Here is a 21,539-nt window from a genome sequence, read left to right as displayed (position 1 = left end):
ATTCTCTATCACTCATAGACAAAACCTAAATCCGTCAAGCCGATGACAACCATATTCTTCCTATCATGGATCCACGTGGTAGCTCCTTTATGGCACAAAGCCTTCTTGAACTCTAATTGGTGCTTGCTGACGTAGACTAACGTCAGCCCTAATTTTTTAGGCATAACAATTACTAACAACCTTGACCAGTTTTCCTTGCTCCTACTATTACTCTTGGCTTTGCAAGTAGCCTTATGGAATGGAAACAAACTATGGCTAAGCAAGGATCACAACATTCCTTCCCCCTTAACAATGGCCCTTGTCCCTAAGGGTAAGATTTGGATAACGAAGCTTCAAACCATCCAAGTATTCCCACGTTGCATCAACTCATCCATTCTTGAGCTTTTTTCAAGTTCTCTCGCAAGTCATGTAGAACCTGGTCTATTTGAATAAGATTTTCTTCCACTACTGTTACCTTGGTAGTGCTAGGCACATATGATAAGATAGTAGGAAGTGACGTTCCATAAACAACCTCAAACGATGTCTTCTTGATGGACAAATGCCAGTTGGTGTTATAGCAGTATTCTGCCTATGATAACCAGTGCACCCATTGTTTTGGTCTGGTCCCGCTAAAGCACCTGAGTTACATCTCTATTGTGCAGTTAGTTACTTCCGTTTGGCCATCTGTTTGAGGATGGTAAGAAGAGCTATAATTGAAATTTGTTCCATTCAGAGTAAAGAGCTCTTTCCAAAATGCACTAGTGAATGTTGCACCTCTATCATAAACCACTGATTCAAGTAGACCATAAAGTTTAAAATTATGATCAAAGAATATACGAGCCATACCAGGAGTAGTATATGGATGACTTAAAGGAACAAAGTGTACATAGTTTGATAGGTAATCAATCACCACCATGACAATAGTCTTTCCTTGTGATGTCGGTAACCCATCAACAAAATCCATGTTGATATGAGACCAAATTTGTGTTGGAATAGGAAGAGGTTCAAGGAGTCCAGTTGGTATCCCGTGATCAGCCTTATTCTTGACAAATGTCATAGTTTCTTATGAATTATTTCAGTTGTTGTTTCATTCCAGGCCAATAGAATATTTATTTTAAATGCTGCAAGCATTTCACAAAACCTTCATGAGTGCTTTCATGGAATTGAGTGAGAATATCTTGTAGTAAAGAAGAATCATTAGAAAGATAAATTCTATTTTTGAAGAATAGAACTCCTTCTTTGACATCCCAAGGCCCAATGGATTATCCTTCAAATGCAACTGCACAAGCTGTTGAAGCTTTGGATATGTTGCTACTTCTTCTCGAATAGCTGACAACCACTGGGAAACAAGTTGAGAGAGAGCCACCAAATTACCATCTGCTTCATGCCTCGACATGGCATCAACTACCTTGTTTTCTCCTCCTTGCCTATATTCAATTGAAAATGTTAGTAATTAAAGAACCTTGGCAATGGATAAAACAAAAATTTTGATTCATCAGTTACTTGATTCCCATGATCAGAGTCGATAGATATATGTTTACATACAAGATAATCAATCCATACAAGGACTCATATCATACAAGCATTGAGGCTCTTTAGTATCTCGGATCTCTTTGCAAACCAATCCAAGAACAGGATTGCACTTATGATATCCATACTAAGGTAGGGTTACACACAATTAATTCAATAGACTAGTTTGAATTAATTGTATTAAGGAACAAAAAGGGGGTTGGTCAAATTGAGAACTCTCTCTCTCAATTTCTTTTGTAAAACTAGGTTGGGGAAAAACTTAATAATGTTTTTCTAAAGTTTTGCTTTTATAGCAAAACCCTAATCCTATTCCACATTAGAATAGGGTTAAACCTATTCCTAAGTGGAATAGTATTAAAGGTATTTTATTTTATTTAATTAAATCAATTAATATTAAAAATATATGCAATTTGCTAAATTAAATTCCAATATAAAATTGAACATATGCAACAACCTCAGTAAATTTTATTGCATAGTAAATTACCAAAATACCCTTAAATAAAAATATGAAATTTTGCTAATTTAATTCCAATATAAAATTTGGACATATTCAACAACCTCATCAAATTTAATTGCACAACAAAATTAACAAATTACTCTTTCATCTAAAAAGACGAAATTGCCCCTTAAATTAAAATCCTCAAACTACCTTCTATGTGTGTGACCCATAAGCTCCCTAATATGTTGGCAGTGAGTAGTATCACGATTAACCACTAATTAATCGTTTCACTATACACAGAGCAAGATTTGCCTCTAGCTAGGCATCATGGTCACCTAACATATAGGGATCAGTGAAGTATTGATACTTGTCAATAGTATGGTTACCATGCAATCAAATCATTTCATCAACTGTTATCTCATCAAGACTGAGGAACAAAAATAGTGTCAACCTAAGATATCCTTGATATCTTGGTATTCGGTTATTGGACCAATGACTAGAATAATAAATTGGATTTAAGCAACAACTTAATCCCACTATGGCCACAGATTTAATGTCATTGCCATTTACTGAATTATGAAGTGAGATAACTTCTCCCGCACCCGGGAGTGATGGATCCTTTGTTAATCCACCATAATCTTGATACACTTTTGATGTAGCCAACCACTACCGTTCTGATAGCCCTAAATAGAACTACGTTAGGCTAGTGTCAAACTACACCAACTGGAGCACAAGGTGCCCTAGTAATCTTAAGTCGAAGGATCACATGCGCCATCATTCGTCAGAGGATTTATTTCATAGACATTGGGGTTACCATCTATGTGGAATCCTCTGGTAGGTATGTCTTGTGAACTAGCCTACAACAAACATCCATATGTTGCACCAAGTTGTCACCAAACAACCTTAACAAGTGAAATCGGTCACTACTTTTTCAACATGGTCGTTCAACACTATGATAGCCTTACCATATTATCTGTGCCCTTTGTCAGAATAATACTAGGGCTACGGACATTTCTGGAATGGTAATCATATGTGATCATAAGGTTCTCACTATCGGAATTTGAAACACTCGATACCATCATCACAGTTTTACCATCCTAAGGACGCATATCAAGACCTACAACTATGAATTATAAGATAGAGAAAAAAATGTCTTTTATTGATAAATAAACATGATTTACAATAGTCAATATTACAATAATTAATTTGCTCTAGGGCACCTACTTTAACAATCTCTCACTTGCACAATAGCTAATCATTCATGTATTTAATACCGAATGACCTTAAGTGTTTTTCATACTTCTACTGTGACGAAGCCTTTGTCAGTGGATCTGTGAGATTATCATCAAGTATGTACTTTGCAGATCTGCACGTCTTTCCTCTAAACCATTTCTCTAATTAGATAAAATCATCTAAGTATGTGTTTAGATTGTTGGTGAGACCGTGGTTCCTTGGCTTGAGCTATCGCTCCATTTTTGTTGCAATAGACATCTACTGGATCAACAATAGTAGGGACCACGTCAAGTTTAGTGATGAACTTCTTGATTCCAACAGTCTCTTTGGCCGTATCGGATAATGCAATATACTCAGTCTCTATAGTAGAATTTGCTATAGTGCTTTGCTTAGAGCTCTTCTATCTCACTGTAGCTCCATTGAGACAAAATATAAAACTAGACTGCAAGCAATAATCATCTTTATCCATTTGGAAACTAACATCACTGTATCCTTTAATAGTGAGCTCATTATCTCCTCCATAAACCAAGAACATATCCTTAGTTGTTTTCAAGTACTTAAGAATGTTCTTGACTGTTATCTAGTGACGCTCGTCTGGATCCGATTGATATTTACTACAAGTGCTCAAGGCACATAAGACATCAACTCGAGTACATAACATGGCATACATGACGGATCTAACTGCTGATGCATACGAGATCCTATGCATCTTATCTCTCTCTTCTTGTGTTTTAAATATACATTATGTGACATCGGAAGGAATCATTTCTTGGATTCTTCCATACTAAATCTCTTCAGTACCTTGTCTATATATGTACTATGACTTAGGTCCAGCAGCCTACACAATTTATCATGATAGATCTTTATTCCGAGGATATAGGTCGTTTCTCTTAAGTCCTTCATAAAGAAGCACTTGATAACCAAGTCCTTACCGACTGCAAGTTCGATATATCATTTCCGATCAGAAGTATGTCGTCGACATACAACACCAAGAATGCAATTACGCTCCCACTGACTTTCTTGTAAACATAGGGCTTATCTTCATCAAAACGAATGTTCCAGCTCCTTAAAGCTTGCTTGAGTCCATAAATAGATCTCTATAACTTGCATATCTTATTAGCTTGTCCATCAAGAACGAAACCATCGGGTTATGTCATATACACATCCTCTTCAAGGTTTCCATTCAGGAAAATTGTTTTGACATCCATCTGTCAAGTTTCATAATCGTGATATGCAGCAATCGCAAGCATAATCTGGATAGACTTAAGTATTGCAATCGACGAAAATGTTTCATCATAGTCAATGCCATGAATTTGTTTAAAACATTTGGCAACCAGTTGTTCCTTATAGGTATGTACATTTCCATCCATCTTAGTCTTCGTTTTGAAGACTCATTTACACCCTATGGGTTTTATCCCTTCAGGTGGATCCACTAGAGTTCATATCTCTCAGGCTCACGACGTACTCTCCCACACCTACGCAACTCTTGTGCAACTTGAGATGGTTCACTTTGATCCACGAATTGTGGAGTAACCTCCTCATTATGCGCAACCACATCTTGTGACACATCATTCTGTCCTTCATCTAATGTATCATGTGGTGCTAGAACTTCATCGAGTTCTACTTTTCTCCCACTAGTACATTTTAGAAGAAATTCCTTCTTTAAAAAGACATTAATACGAGCAACAAAAATTTTGCGCTCTTTTGGGTGGTAGAAATTATATCCTTTGGTCTCTTTAGGATACCCCACAAAAATACATTTATTAGACATAGGGCTCAGCTTGTTCGAAGTCAATTTCTTAACATAAATTTCACAACCCCAAATCTTTTGATAAGACAAATTAGGCTTTCACCCACTCCATAGCTCATATGAAGTCTTATCTATAGACTTTAACTGCACATGGTTTAGTATGTGGGTCGTAGTCTCTAGGGCGTAACCCTAGAATGATGTCGGTAGATCAATAAAACTCATCATAAACCGAACCATATCAAGTAAGGTCATATTCCTCCTTTCAAACACACTATTGTGTAGTGGTGTATAAAGAGGAGTGAGTTGTGATATTATCCCACACTCCTTTAGGTATTCATAACCACAATCCTTGCAGAGCTTAAGTATCACCTCCTCGAGCAAAGAGTAAAATATAGCTCCTTCTTTGACATCCTAAGGCCTAATGGAATTATCCTCCAAATGTAGTTGCACAAGCCATTGAAGCTTTAGATCTGTTGCTACTTCTTCTCAAATAGCCAATGACAATTGGGGAACAGGTTGAGAGAGAACCATTAAATTGCCATCTTCTTCATGCCTGGACAAGGCATTAGCTACCTTGTTTTCTCCTCCTTGATTATATTCAATTGAAAATGTTAGTAACCAAAGAACCTTGGCAACAAATAAAACAAAAATTTTGGTTCATCAATTACTTGACTCCCATGATCAGGGTCAGCTATATATATGTTTACATACAAGATAATCAATCCATACAAGGAGTCAAATCATATTAGCGTTGAAAGCTCCTTCAATATCTTTGATCTCTTCGCAAACCAATCTAAGAATAGGATTGCGCTTATGATATCCACACGAAGGTAGGATTACACACAATTGATTTAATGGACTAGTTTGAATTAATTGTATTGAGGAACAAAAAAGGGTCTGGTCAAATTGAGAACTCTCTCTCTCAATCTCTTTAGTAAAATTGGTCAAGGCAAAAACTTAATAATATTTTTCTAAAGTTTTGTTGTTATAGTAAAACCCTAATCCTATCCATATTAGAATAGGGTTAAACCTATTCCTAAGTGGAATAGTATTAAAAGTATTTTATTTTATATAATTAAATAAATTATTATTAATTTAAATATTAATATTAAAAATACATATAATTTTGTAAATTAAATTCCAATATAAAATTAGATACAGACAACAACCTCAACAAATTTTATTGCACAATAAATTACCAAAATACCCTTAAATAAAAATACGTAATTTTGCTAATTTAAATCCAACATAAAAATGGACATAGGCAACAAGCTCACCAAATCTAATTGCACAACAAAATTATCAAATTACCCTTTCATCTAAAAAGATGAAATTGCCCCTTAAATCAAAATCCTCAAACTACTTTCTATGTTTGTGACCTATAGGTTCCCTAATAAGTTGGCAATGAGTAGTATAACTATTAACCACCAATTAATCATCTCACTACACACATATCAAGATTCGTCTCTAGCCAAGCATCATGGTCACCAACATATAGGGATCAGCGAAGGTACAGATACTTGTCAACGTATGGTTATCATGCAATCGAATCTTTTTATCAACTATTATCTCATCAAGACTAATGTACAAAAATAGTGTCAACCTCAGATATCCTTGATACCTTGGTATTTAGTTATTGGACCAAAGACCAGAATCATAAATTGGATTAAGAAACAGCTCAACCCCATTATGGCCACAAATTTAGTGTCGTTGTCATTTACTGAATTACACAGTGAGATAACTTCTCTCGTACCCGGGAGTGATGAATACTTTATTAATCTACCATAGTCTTGATACACTTTTTGATGTAGTCAACCACTACCATTATGATAGCCTTGAATAGAACTACGTTGGGCTAGTATCAAACTACACGAATTGGTGCACAATGCGCTCTGGTGTTCTCAAGTTTAAAGATCACATGCATCACCATCCGTTAGACAATTTATTCCACAGATATTGGGGTTACCATTTATGTGGAATCCTCTGGTGGGTTTTTCTGGTGAACTTGCCTACAATAAGCACCCATGTGTTGCACCAAGTTGTGTCACCAAATAACCTTGATAAGTGAGATTAGTTATTACCTTTTCATTAGGGTCGTTTAACACAATGATAGTCTTACCACATTATCTGTGCCTTTAGTCAAAATAATACTAGGGTTACGAACATTTCAAGAATGTCCACCATATGTGATCATAGAGTTCTAACTATCGAGATTTGAAACACTTGATATTCTCGTCACGATTCTACCATCCTAAGGAAGTATATCATGACATACAACTACGAATTACATGATATAGAAAAAAATGTATTTTATTGATAAATAAACATGATTTACAAAAAGTCAATGTTACAATAATTGATTGGCTCTAGGGCACCTACTCTAACAAAAAATTCATAACCTATAAGCTTATAGAGCCACCTTTGTTGTGTTGCAGTTGTAATTTTCTAACTCCACAGATATTGTAGACTACGTTGATTAGTGCATAGTGTGAATTTTTGTCTAAGAAGATACGACATCCACTTTTGGATTCTAGCTACCAAAGCAAGCATTTCTATTTCGTAAGTCGACAACAATGGATTTTTCCCATGCAATGCTCAGCTGAAAAGTGCTATAGGTTGTCTTGCCTGCATTAACACAACTCCAATTTTAGATCCTGATGGATCACACTCAACAATAAAGGTTTGAGCGAATTCGAGAAAAGCAAGGACAAGGGGCTGTTGTTATAGCTTCTTTGAGGTGACAAAACACCTCTTCTGCTGTACGTGATCAAGAAAATTCTCCCTTCTCCAACATATGTGTAAGTGGTCTAGCGATTTTACCTTAATTCTGAATGAATTTGCGGTAATAGGCTATAAGTCCAAGGAATCCTAGCAATGCCTTTGGAGTGGAAGGCTTTGGCTAGCTTGTCATTGCATCAAATTTTCGTGGATCCATAACAACTCCTTAGCGGTTGATTATATGCCCTAAATAAACCACCTGTGTATCTCCTAAGCTATATTTTTCTTTCTTTACAAACAACTTATTAGCTCTCAACAACCTCCCCGCACTTACTATAAACTAAAATATCATCAAAGAAAACTAATATAAACTTACGCAAGTAGTTTTGAAACACAAAATTCATAAGAGCTTGAAAAGTAGATGAAACATTAGTCAATCCACAAGGCATGACCAAGAACTCGAAATGGCCATGATGTGTTCTAAATGCTATCTTCTGCACATTATCGAGCTGTACTCGGATTTGGTGGTAGCCTGATCTGAGATCAAGCTTAGAGAAATACTTAGATCCATGAAGCTTGTCGAGTAACTTATCGATGATAGGAATGGGAAACTTATCTTTGATTGTGTATTGGTTGAGAGCTTGGTAGTCGACGCACATTTGCCAAGAGCCATCATGCTTCTTGACCAAGAGCACAGATGAGGAGTAGGGATTGTTGCTTGGCCTGATAACTCCATCTTTGAGCAAGTCAACCACCAGCCATTCGATCTCTAATTTTTGGAGGTAGCGGTATGGGCGAAAATTTATTGAGCCAACCTTTGGAAGGAGGGGAATTTGATGGTCTTGTGGCCGAGATGGAGAGAGACCTTTGTGTGTAGAAATAAATCCTCATATTTTGCTAAAAGGGGTTGTAAGGAATAAGAAATTGGCTTGTTCTTAGGTGAACTGATCGCATTAATTTTAAGGAGAATTCCAAGGGTTCCTTTTTTCATTACTTTTTCCATTCTATAGCTTTCCACCAACCTATCTTTTGGAGTAGCCATTCCCTGTAAGGACACTTCCTATTTTCCCACATTGAATTTCATCTGTAGTTGAGAGAAGTCCCAAATGATGAGGTCCAATGTTCTCAACCATTGGGTACCAAACACTACTTCATAGCCATCTAATGGAAACAAGTGGAAGTCTATAGTTAATGGAATCCCTTGAAGATGGAAGCACACTGAACTACATTTACTAGGACTTGTTAGGCGTTCCCCACTAGCAACGACAACCTCAAATCAACGTCCAAGTTGAGGATGCAACCTAACATTCTCAGACAACGAATTGTTGATAAAGTTATGGGTGCTGCTATTAGAGTCATGAAAATAACTTTATTTTGGTGACAAAAAGATCATTCTTGTGATTTAATTGAATTTATATTGAGGCAATTTATGAATTGAAAAATTACATTCTAATGTTTTCTTACGAATGTTGCAGTGTTTGGAATGATTTTTGAGATTGTGTAAGTCGATATTAGGTTGTGGTTTATTGATTAGGGCTGAATTTGTCTCTTTTATGTTGTTCAAGGGTCAAATTGTCATATTTCCATGGGGTTGATTTTGTCATTTTTCAATTGTGTAGGGACCAAAGTGAATTTTTTTGTGATTACTCTAAAAAGAAGATGAGATGTCGGATAACCTAGCCAGCCACCAATACCATATACCAACCCCATTTTGGCCACCGGCCGGTGACACTTCACCTTCACCCATGTCGACCGGGCCCTCCTCACCGTCCCTTTACGTCGTGACGCCTCATCTTCTGTCGCCAGTAATGTTTCGCTTTCCACCGCCGTAACACTTCACATTCTGGCCTTTCTCTTCCATTTTTGGTGACCCTTCAACTCCCTAGGTGCTAATCTACCTTCCTTGTGCTCCCTTGTCGCCGATCCATTTCATATTGTTCGTATTCTAGTGAAGACTCCTCATTTCCACCACAGCCATTTAGCTTCTTCGCCAAATTTTGCTCACTTTTAAATGACGTTTGGACTCCCCAACTACATATTTGGATTCCTCAGCACCTGATTTATCTTACCTCATGTTTGTGTGTCATTCTGTCACTAGTCACCGTTGACACCCCATGAGCAGTTGATGACCACAACTTCTCTTCACGACACTTCTTGATTAGTTAGATCAGAACTCACTATGGATGATTGGTCTGAGCATTTTGTATTCAGATTTGCATTTGTTATTGTTTCAGTTTTGATTACAATGTTTGGTATAATCTGATATAGGGATTTATTTAATGATTATCTATTGTGGAATTATCTTGTTGAAATTGTTCTACAAGGTTGATAGGTTGTACTTGTTGGCCCTTTACCAACTAATGGTTTTAATTGTTAGGAGTGTTTGGTTAATTGATGATAGTCTTTAACCAATCAATCTCTAATTGAATCGATAGGGAGACAAGATAGATTATACTTAGATATAGTATTTAACCAATCAATCTATGATTAAATTAGCATGGAGACATGATAGATTATACCTAGATTATCGAGAGTTATTTTCTGATTTGCTCAGCCTTATAGGTTTAGGAAATCTAGGAGTGAGAAGAGAAATTGTGGGAGTTAGTCTTAGGTCAAACCGAATCCGAAGGGGCAACGTCTTTATTATTGAGTTTTAGTTTGCAATTTTGATTTCTTGCAATTAGTTAATTTCCTTAGTTTTTTAATTAATCAATTTGCCAAATTCCCTCTCGTTAAACTTGAATATACATTAGGTCTATAGTTTCTACTCCCTGTGGATTTGATCCTACTTACCACTATGTAATACCCAAGATGTCAAAGGTATGTTCCTAAGTCAAAATAGTCATTTAGATGTTATCTTGATATTAAAAAGCATAAAATCTAACTAAGGCCAAAACAGTCAATTCATTTGGAATGATATGAATCAATTATCTATAAAAAGGTATTGGAGGCAAAATAGTCATTTTACTTATGGATAAGCAAGGATGAGACTTAATTGCATTTAATGGCATTAATTAAGTAATAATTATGTCTAATGCCAAATGACAAAATTGCCCTTATACGAGAAATTAAAGACTTATGAGTTAGATAATTAACATAGTTGGGCCATATTATAAGGGAGATGAAAATGAAAATTCAATAAATTTTAGCCATAAATTTCGTTCAAGGGAGGAGAAGGAACCATTTTTTCAACCTTTCACCATTTTCTCTCAAATTCCACCATAACTTCTCTAATCCAAGTTTTCTCTCTTTAGAGATCAAAGAAGATTGGCCTAATTTTCTTCAAGGGAGCAAGAATTGTGGGGAAATTTCTTCAAAAAGGTAAGAAAGAACCTCCCATAACTTTAGGGATTATGCTAGAGTTTGTAGATTTTAATGAAACCTTAAATTAAGGCTTTAAGGCATAGAATTAGTTTATGGCAAGTGTAGTTGAACTCATTAATGTTATTTATTGCCTTGAATTCATGATACATGAAGTTATTGCCATTTATGTTTTATGAGTTGTTATATTTAATTGAAGAAGATGGAGTATTGATGTTGATTGTGGCAAAACTTGTAGCATTGGAGGCCACATTGTGTTGAATGATTGCTATTAGAAATATTGATGTGTTGTTTGCATTAACTTACAATGTTATAGCAATGATGGATGATCATGAGAATGAAGTTTTACATTTCCTTTAAGATGTTAAAGACTATTAAGGGGAGGTTTAGTTGATCCATAAGTTGACGTATTTGTTAATTGTTAATAGAAGTTGATATGGCATGGTTTAATATAAAAAAATTCGGATTTGGTAAGTTTATGGGTTATGTTAAACATGCTTCAGTATTTCGATCATAACTTGAGTTATAGAAATCGAAATGAGATGATTCTTGAAGAAAGTTAAGAAATAGCCCTATAACTTTTAAGTTTAGGCCAAGAGCCAATTCATTTGAGAAATGAATGGAAACTAGCTTGAAGAATAAACTTCTGGTTATTAAAGTTTAAGATTTAACATAATTAATTCTTATGATTATAAATTGATTATTTATGTATTGTTGTAATTACCCATTAGTTAGATGATCTTTGAGAGATATACATGGTCATGGATGCGAATGCATGATTAATGTTATGAAATGGCATGAAGATGTAGTGTAATATATGTTTTAAGATGATGAATATGAGCAAGAGGTAATGTAAATAGATTGATAATCCATAGATGAATCAAAAGTATTAAGCTCACAAAAACATGTATTTACATGTCATAAGATGTTAGAGATGCATATAGACAGGATGGAAAATGCGTAAGCATATCCTCTTATACTAGTTGAGAAAAGATGAATATATACTTCAGATGCTAAGTAACGCGTAAGCACGTCTCCAAATGATATGAGCTCTAGATGAATTTAAGGCTAGATGGTATTAAGTGCTTAAGACGCTAAGAAAAATCTGATCGGCTAGACGTTGGATGATTCATATGCATTTAGCTGCATTACATGAGTTATGATGTTATTTACATTATGAGATGATTTGTACTCATGTTAGATGATATTTAGATGTTATGTCATGACATGTGATGTGTGTACACTTGATGTTTTATATGACCATGGGATAAAATGATGAAAAATATATGAATTAGTAAGAAAAAGGAAGCATATCTAGATGTAAAAGATAAGTGGTGTGTTAATAAATATGTTTAAATGAAGGTCAGATAACACATTTAGAATAAATTGGATCATTCCTCGCTGAGCGATTAGCGCTCACCCTTTCATGGTTAAACGTTTTACAAGTAATCCAGAAGCGAAAGATGTTGGAGACAGCAAAGCTATGTGTGAGGGGAGATAATTTATTGTCATCCTAATGTTTTATAGAGATGACAATGGGCCCAATAATTTTGGGTACCCGACCCGGCCCGTCTCGAAAAGCTTGGGCTTTACCCGATGTTCACGGGCTTGGGCTTGGGCCTGTGCCTGATTTTAAGGCCCGACCTCGGGTACGGGCCGGGCCTGGGTATGTCTTCAAACCCAACCCGGCCCGTTAATTTTAGTATTAATTATACTAAATTACCCTTATACTATACATTTAATTACAAGATTATCCTACATATATACACTCATTTTTCCCAACCCTACATGGATGGATGGATGCACTTTGTGGAAAGTTATTTACATAATTGGTGAGTATTCAAAAATAAATTAATATTTAAAAATTGTTTCTAGAATTAAAAATATATAAAAAAAATTGAAATTTATTAATATTTAAAAATTCACATTATAAAAATGGGTGGGTTTGGGTCGGGCCTGAGGTTACAAAAAGCCCATCGGGCAGGGTTGGGCTTTACCTATCATACCCGTGATGGGCCCGGGCCGAGCTTGGGCATTTGTCATGAGGTCAGGCTTGGGCCTGGGCCAAGGGATACCTGGTCCTGGCCCGGCCCATCACCATCACTAACATTTTATCTTGATGTAAATAATGTAAATGATAAATGTTTTTTGAAACACCTTTTTGAAGCTTCCACCATATGAATCAAAATGGCATTAATATGTTTTGATTGATTAATACCCAAATGATTTTTAAGTTTTTATTTTTATTTTTGAAGGTACAGATTTTGATCTTGCGATATATTTTATATTAATGTTTTAGACATTATTATTATTATTCTTGCGCAGGTATACTAAATACAACTCGTTCCCCAGACATGAATTCTTTGGATTCTCATTAAGCGATATTCAAAGGGTACCTGACTAGGGAGGGATTTTACACACTAACTACGGTACTTAGGTTTAATTTTTTGGCCGTGACAATTGGTTTGACAAAATGTTGGTGTCGTTGTCGGGGATGTCGAAGCTGAGGATGCAACCCAACCTTCTCATCCAACGAACTGCTAATAAAGTTATGGGTACTACCTGAATCTGCCAAGACAACTACAGGTACCATAGAGATTATTCCTTGAGTGTTCGAAATGCGGATTTATTTAGTAATTCGAGGGTGAAACTGTAAGAAATTTAAGGTTTAATGCATGATTTATGATGTGAATTCTTGTATATTTCGTTATCTTCCAAAATCACGGGTTTAATGTGTGTTTTCAGGTATTTAGTGCAAAAGAATGGATTATTTGTGCTTGTGCTAGTGTTTGGACATCTTAGACCAATGGAGTGCGGATAAATCAAGGTGAGAAGAAAAAAGAGTGAAATTTTGACTTTATGTTGTAGCACGATTTCCTGAGCCGCAATGTGGTATGGTTTTTGTCGAAGAAGAAATCGCTTGAAACACGCTAGGGCGCAATTCAACTGCGTTGGGGCTTAATTAAATGCAGGTAGCAAACAACTTTGTCATTTTCTCTGTCATCTTTTCCAACATACGGTCCTGGCTTGCAACTAAGGAACCCACCTCTTGTTCCAGACGACGCTCCTAGCTCTGATACCAAAATATTATGTGCCAAAGATTGGGAGCGAGTGGTAAGAGGGGATGGTAAAATGGTCTGGGGTTTCTTCTCGCAACGACCTAATTTGAGATGAGTGAGTATAGAAAAGAAAGAGAGAAGATTAGGATTGTTAAAGGAATCCTTTTCCTACCGAAACTCGATAACTGGGGTAAATTTCTGCATACTCTTTCATTACTGATGAAATCCTTTAAATAGGAAATACATTAACACCCATACATGATCGTGGAAACCTTCCCTTTTTTTCTTAAGAACTACTCTCAAGAGTAGAAAACTACTTTAACAATAATCTTATGGAAGAGGTCCATTACTAACAACCTTGACCAGTCTTCCTTACTCCTAATATTACTCTTGACTTTGCATGTAGCCTAATGCAATGGAAACAAACTACGGCTACGTAAGGATCATAACCCAATGGGGTATCAACCCTCGTAGTACTTGCTTTGATATCAATTGTTCAACTCAAATGAGTACATAAGTCATGTTTAAAATCCTGACTTGTTAGGAAATGATACCCAAAAATGTTTATAGCCCAATTACCAAATCTTAGTTTTGCAATGTAAAACTCAATTTTATTGTTACAATAAATGCCAAGTATCTTAAATTAAAAAAAGGAAAAAAAAAATACTAGAACTTAGAAAGAATCATCACCCAAACATCATAATAAACATTGATGAATTATATTGTTGTCTAAAATTTTCTTAGTTAATTATATGTAATTTTTTAAATTTAATTTTGTATTAAATTATAAAATTAATTATATCATTAGCATAAAGTGTGTAACGCTAATAATTTCCTTAAATCATTGAGGCTCAGTTAATATATAAATTTCTTCTAAATATTTAACATTTTAATATAAAAAGAAAAATCTAGCCCAATAAACCCATGTGTTACACCAAAGTCCCATACTTCCTGGAAATTATCTCAAAATTTCAATGTTGTTAATTGAGTAAAAAGGAATATATTTAAAATAGATATATCTATACATTATTTTATGAAACCATATTAACCCCATTTTATGCTACATATTATAAAGAGACTTGGCGCTATTTAAAAATAATAATAATAATAAAATCCTCCAAATAAATATAAAAATACACCCGAATTAAATTAATTAATCCAACTGCTCGGGCGAATATTCTTTTTTATTCCTCAAGTTCGTGCCGGCATTGAGCGAACCGGAGACGTCTTACCGTATGGTCTTGAAAAGACCGTCACGTTTGGACGCCAACCCACTTTCCAATTCAGTTAATTAGGAATGTTATCCCAATCCTTAGGCGACCAGGCGACAAGTGGTCATATTTCACCGCAATGTGCATCTCATTTAACCCACGCGCTTGACTGGGCGAGTTACTGTAGACAAACCAAACGAATCTACCCATTATATCTATAATTGGAACAAAATCTTTACTACATTAGCAAATCAATTAATACTATTTCTTATTAAATATATAAAATTAGCCATTATATAAATGTTCCTTTTTTAATTGTAGACTATCAAAAATATAAAAAAAAAATTAACTAAAATCTCTAAAATAAAATGAATATATTTATTAAAATAGAGCATAATTCTTTTTTACAGAAATAATAAGCTTCCCTTTAGTTCTAACCAAAAAACTATAAAAAATAATTATTATTAATTAAAAAATATAAAAAAATTAATATATTCACAAATTTTCAAACACCCATAATTCTTCTAGTCCTTTTCATTATGAAAATTAATATGTAATTTAAAAAAAAAAGTATATATATAGATAGTATAAAAGACAACTCAATTGACATATTCTAGTAAAATACTAATAAATATATTAATACAATTCAGAAATAAAAAATCTCACAAATATATTTTTTTTCTTTAATAAATCCATATCATAAACTTTAATCTATTAGATTTTATTCTTTTTCTTACAATTAAAAAAAAAACACCAATTATGGTTGCGGAAACACGCGCCAATAACTGAGCGTGGGGAAGAAAAAGCAGCATATAATTTAGTAATCCAATGGATCACACGCTTACCTTCTAGATTTTTAAGTCCAACAATCACTAAAAAAATGGCAACGTGTCAACATCTCACCGCACTTAACTTTAGAAACCCAACAGGACAATTTGGTCCTGTAACGAGGTAAATCAGATTCAACAGGGAACGTGTCCACTTCCCATTGGGGGCTACCGAACTCTTATTAAATATTGTGTCCCAAATTGTATCTTTATCATTTCTCCACCAGATTACATGAACAGTTTTAGATGGAATTAGAAATTAATTATAAAATAAATATAAAATAAAATAAAAAACGCAAGCCAAACCAACCAACGAAACAAAACATATCTAAAAACCTCTCAACGGTATTTGTGACACAACTTTAAGGGAGACAAAAGAGAGACCAGAGAGAGAAAGGGTTTGTGTGTTTGGTTTTGTTGGTTTTACAGGTGAAAAATGGAGAGCAAAGAGGAAGTTTTTTCTGTTGAGCTACCAGCACCTCCTGCTTGGAAGAAAATGGTTTCTTCTTCTCTCTTTAAAGTTTATTTTTCTGTTTTTTTGTGTTTGAGTAACTAGAGTTTATGCTTTTTGTACTTCAAGCTTAGAACTTTTTGTTGAAATTTTGTGTTTTGTGGCTGTTGAGTGTGGTTTAATTTCTGTTTATTTGTTGGTTTGTACTGTTGTTTTTGGTGGAATTTTGGTTGTGCTAGTTTTATAGCTAGGGTTGTGGTAAAGTTTTAATCTTTAGTTCTATTGTGAAGTTAATTTCCATTTTCCTTTCTGGCTTTTGATTAATTTTAGGAATTTTGAAATTTTTTTTTTGTAGAATTTTGGGTTTTTTATGTTTAGGGTTTTTTAAATTTTTGGTGGGAATTTTGCTGTTTAGGGTTTTCTTTACAGGTTTTTCCTTTAGTTGGTGGTGGTGGTGGCAGTGAGGGATTCTTTTCCCTTTAGTTTTTTCTATTTCTGCCCACCAAAATTTTAACCTTTTTCCACTAATTTGGGGAAATTTTCGTTTCCTTATGGTTAATATTTCTTCACCAGAACACTGTAGAGAGCAAACAATGTCCTGAAAATTTTAACTAGTTGTTTTAATCCAAGTCAAATTGAGCCTTATTTTCAAGTCTCTGAAAAGATTTAAGTGAACATTTCTTGATTTTCGTGCTGAATTTTTTTATCATTAATTTTATTTGCTGAGAAGCCTTGTTTCTTGTACATACTTAGTGAGTAGAGCTTGGACAGGGTAATTTTACTGAAAGCATTCTACCAAAATTCTTAGTGAGTTTTATGAGATTGAAATACTGAAACAGGTGTTTGTCATATAGACTTACTAGAGTTTTATGAAATATCTCTTCTTTTGGAAGTATTTACCAAATGTGAAGTTTTGATTTTGAAACTTAAATTTTTAGTAAAAATGGTTAATGCGTAGTTGATCTCCTGGTCATGCCTCACTTAATTTTATGAAAGAAAAATCGGATGTGCATAAGCATAGACACTATCTTTCAGTTGCTTCAGTAAAAATGAGGTTTTTAAGTTTTCTGCTCCATTGCTTTATTCCTGTCCCATTATTGGTTCATACCTAGTGTTTTTCACGTTGGTACATGATTACTGTAGCATTTTCCCCAAGTTGTTAAGTTAGAGGTTTTTCTAGTTTTATAGTTAATCTGTTTTTCTTGGTATAGCTTTTATTTACTGGGACTATGCTATCCCTCAGATGCCCTTTGTTAAATAACTTTTACCATTAAGAAAAATGAATAGTCAATAGGGGCACTTTGGCTGGAGATAATTATTCTGGGTCATTTGCAATTTATTTGACTCTTTTTATAGACCTTCTTGACTTTTGTATGGTTAATTTAATTTGTTGATGGTGTATACTTACAAATGTCTGAACTATTATAGCTGTTTTGGGATATGAAGGCATGAGCTCATTCAATGTCTACAGTATTATTGATAAACTGTTCTTTTGCTGATAAAGTTTTAAGATTGCAGAGAACAAGGGCTGTATATGCCTCTACCATATTTATCTCTGTCAGGATCCTGCTTTAGTAAGGTCTGTAGTTAGTATGTTCTGAGATTTGTAACGGTGACAAGTTACACTGTGTTATGCCTTAAGAAGATTTCCTCTACATTTGCCGCTGTGTGTTATGCATTTGACTTTTCCCACTGTTTTTGTGCGTTGAACTCATTGCTGTTTATTTTTGGTATTGATGGAATAATTGTTCTTATTAATAATATATGTTTGGATAGATCATTGATATGCTTCTTCCTGGTTTGATGGTAAATTTATGCAGTGCAATAGATGACAATGATTATTATCAGTAAACTCTGTCTGAAGAGTGGGGCTGTGTCTATTATATTTTATTCAAGTACAGAAATCCGTTGTTGTCACCTTCATGATTTTTTTATAATTATTATTTTAAAATTTAAGTTTGATAGATATTTGTCTAACCTAAGTTAGTGGATTACTTCTTTTGAACCTGACTGAACTTTGGTTTCTATAACAAAGCTTGCACTATCTTTTCTGAAAAAGCTGGAAATGAAATACAATAATATTTTATCTATTTAGTTTTGAAATTGGATTTGTGAAAAGCACACCCAGGAAGAGAGGGGAAATGCTGGAAAATCAGATTCTTTGCATGTGTGTTCTATTTTTTCTTTTGAACATCAACCATTGCTTTCTAGATGCTTTTTGTTTGTCTTTTCTCCATCTTTTCCTGGTTGAGGCCTAAATTATTTAAACAACTTTTAATAGAAACAAGCCTAGTTGCCAAGGACTTGATGCCAAACGATATTACAAATTGATTCGAGATGTTGTAAGGCTGTAGTGATATATATCTTAAAGTAAAACAAACAAGCTTTGAGGAAAAGGAAAATTTTCCTCCTTTTGCTTCTTTTTTCCTTTAATGTGGTTTAGCAAGGATAGTGCTGTTTTAGTTTTATTGAATTCTTAATTTTTTCAATTTCTTTTATAGGATGTTTTATGAAATGTCTTTGACAATTTATAATTTTTTTGAGTTTTTTCACTGTCAAGGTGGCATGCTTAATCTTCTCTTAAACAAAAAACTGTCCCTTTTTTTTTTTCATATTCTGCTGCCCTTTATGATACTTATTTTATTTGACATTGATAAACTTTATGCAATACATATAAATGAATAAAGGTATTTAAGACTAGATTGTATCCCTGAGAAGCTTGTTCCTCTTTTCATGGTTGTTTGAATATTAAATTATTAAGTCATGTAACATAATAGTGTAAATGGTTGCATATCTCTGTGGTAAAAAGCCTTTAGTTAATATTAATATAATGACATGCCATCGCAACTCTTGAGTTTATTACATCTGAAGTGGATATGAGTTTTGTTTGTCATCAGTGTTTCATTTTTGTGCTTCAATCTGTTCAATTCTGCCAAGTTAGCAAAGTTATTTTTTTCTTGTTTGACTGGCTAACTAAGCAGCTGCGTTTGCTGGAGTGAAAACTTTAGTACTAACTGACTGAGAGGATATGGTCAATAATGTTTTCACCTGATGGACTGTAGCTGGTTTTATTTAACTAAAAGAAAGTTAGGATAAGAAAAATGTAATAGCAGTACAAGTAGTGTGGATGATTGAGCCTATCCTAAGTTTTGAAAGTCTATGTAATATTGTTGTGCATTTATACGGTGTTACATATTTTTAATGGCTTTTGACTAGGAAGCTAAAGGTGATTTGTTCTGGATTATGATTAGATACCAATTTATGGAAGACATAGCTGGGCCTGTAGAAGCTTAAAGGGAGCCCATGACACAGCATTTATAGATAATTAGATATTGTTTTCAAACTTGAAAGGATGGGTATGATAAATTTTACTGTCATAATCAATGATTATGTATATGCAAGATGTATAATGAAGACAATGTCTAGAGAGAATAAATTTTATGTTTCCAGTGTGCTCTGAACACTGTGGTTTCTTTTAAGATAAAATATGTTCCAACTGTTTTAAGTTTGTTCACAGAGGAGATGCAATACTTGGTGCACATTGTTAGCTGGTGGTGTGTTGATGATAATTTTTTGGTGCACACTAGCTTAGAAGAGAAGATCTTAGCGCATATATAGACAGTATTTGTTGTCATTTAGTGTCATTCAATCACTTATATATTTAATATTCCCAAAAGTGGATAGCTCTAGGCACAGTTTATACATGTTTGATGATCTTTGCACTATTTCTTTTCGTGCTTTTCATAGTCTCAGTGTGAGAAGGCCAGAGTGTTATGTGATTATTGTGCATAGTTATTGTTGTATAACTCACTAAGAAACTCTTTGCTCTGATTCTTGCAGTACTTGCCCAAGAAAGCGGGTACTCCAAGGAAAAGTGAGATCATGTTCGTTGCTCCTACTGGGGAGGAGATTATTAACAGAAAACAACTGGAGCAGTACCTAAAATCTCACCCTGGTAATCCTGCCATCTCCGAGTTCGATTGGGGCACTGGTGAGACCCCAAGGAGATCAGCAAGGATCAGTGAGAAGGCCAAGGCAACTCCAACACCAGAAAAGGAGCCTCCGAAGAAGCGAGGCCGAAAATCAGTGTCGGGCTCAAAGAAGGATAATAAAGAAACTGAAGCTACTCCTGAGAAAACTGAGGGGGAGAAAGATGCTGAAATGCAACATGCAGAAATTACTGAGAAGGAAAATGCTGAAGGTCAAGTTGAGAAAGATGATAAAACACAAGAAGCAGACCAGAGCGTGAACAAAGGTGTCAATTTGGAGAAAACTGGTGCAGAGAACAAAAAACATGCTGAGGAAACCAAGGAAAATGAAGAAAAAGGAGTTCCTGATGCTAAAGAAAATGAAAGTGCAACAGAATTGCAAAAGCCAGAAACTAAAGAGACAGCTACTGAAGTAACTCCGAATGAAAAAGAGAAGGTTGAAGACTCTGTGGAAAAAGTTCCTCAGAGTGAGAAAGAGAATGGTGCCGGTGATGACAACAAAGCAGACAACCCTGATAGCATGACCACGGCCACAAATGGAGGAGAGGAAAAAGAGCAAGCCAATGGATCAGTGCCTGCATCCCATGTTGAGATCAAAGAGAAGCAAGACATGCCACAGAATGAAGAGAAATCTACTGTGCAGGTTGATGAGATAGGTAAAGAAATGGATGCAGAGGTTATTGAAAATGGGAAAGTTGACCAAATGGGGCGAACTGATGCCCCTCAACAGCCAGCTCCAGTGAGCTGCTAAATGTGCTGTACTATTTATTTCCATCAACTTTAGCCCGTATAATACTCCTATATCCTGTCATTTGTTCTGTAACTTTTTGAGATGTCTTGGATGACTGTAACATTAAACTTCTTGATGGTGTTGGTAGATTTAATTGTATGTAGGAAACCAATCTGTATCCTTAGATTAGACAGTAGATGGTGCAGCCAGCTTATGTTGTATTGTGCAGGAACCTAGTTTGTAGACTTGTGAACTCTCTTTATCCTATGTTTATTGACTGAATTTTAAATGCTCGGATAGCC

The 21,539-nt window shown here is 34.8% G+C and overlaps 1 protein-coding gene across 1 annotated transcript; it reads left to right on the top strand.

Moving 5' to 3' along the window:
- Positions 1-16,358: 16,358 nt before the first annotated feature.
- LOC116117844 (methyl-CpG-binding domain-containing protein 11) lies at positions 16,359-21,526 on the top strand. The gene is made up of 2 exons (XM_031403851.1): positions 16,359-16,566; positions 20,359-21,526. The coding sequence occupies exons 1-2, from the start codon at positions 16,504-16,506 to the stop codon at positions 21,256-21,258; spliced, it is 963 nt and encodes a 320-aa protein (XP_031259711.1). The 5' UTR covers positions 16,359-16,503; the 3' UTR covers positions 21,259-21,526.
- Positions 21,527-21,539: the final 13 nt, after the last annotated feature.

This window comes from Pistacia vera, unplaced genomic scaffold (assembly GCF_008641045.1).
Source record: "Pistacia vera cultivar Batoury unplaced genomic scaffold, PisVer_v2 Contig824, whole genome shotgun sequence".
Taxonomy (NCBI): domain Eukaryota; kingdom Viridiplantae; phylum Streptophyta; class Magnoliopsida; order Sapindales; family Anacardiaceae; genus Pistacia; species Pistacia vera.
This window is presented reverse-complemented; position numbering and strand designations above follow the sequence as displayed.

Excerpts from the sequence above, each read along its gene's own strand:
- LOC116117844 (XM_031403851.1), top strand. The coding sequence starts at position 16,504 with ATGGAGAGCAAAGAGGAAGTTTTTTCTGTTGAGCTACCAGCACCTCCT. Across the intron at positions 16,567-20,358 it reads CTCCTGCTTGGAAGAAAATG|TACTTGCCCAAGAAAGCGGG; the intron begins GTTTCTTCTTCT and ends TGATTCTTGCAG.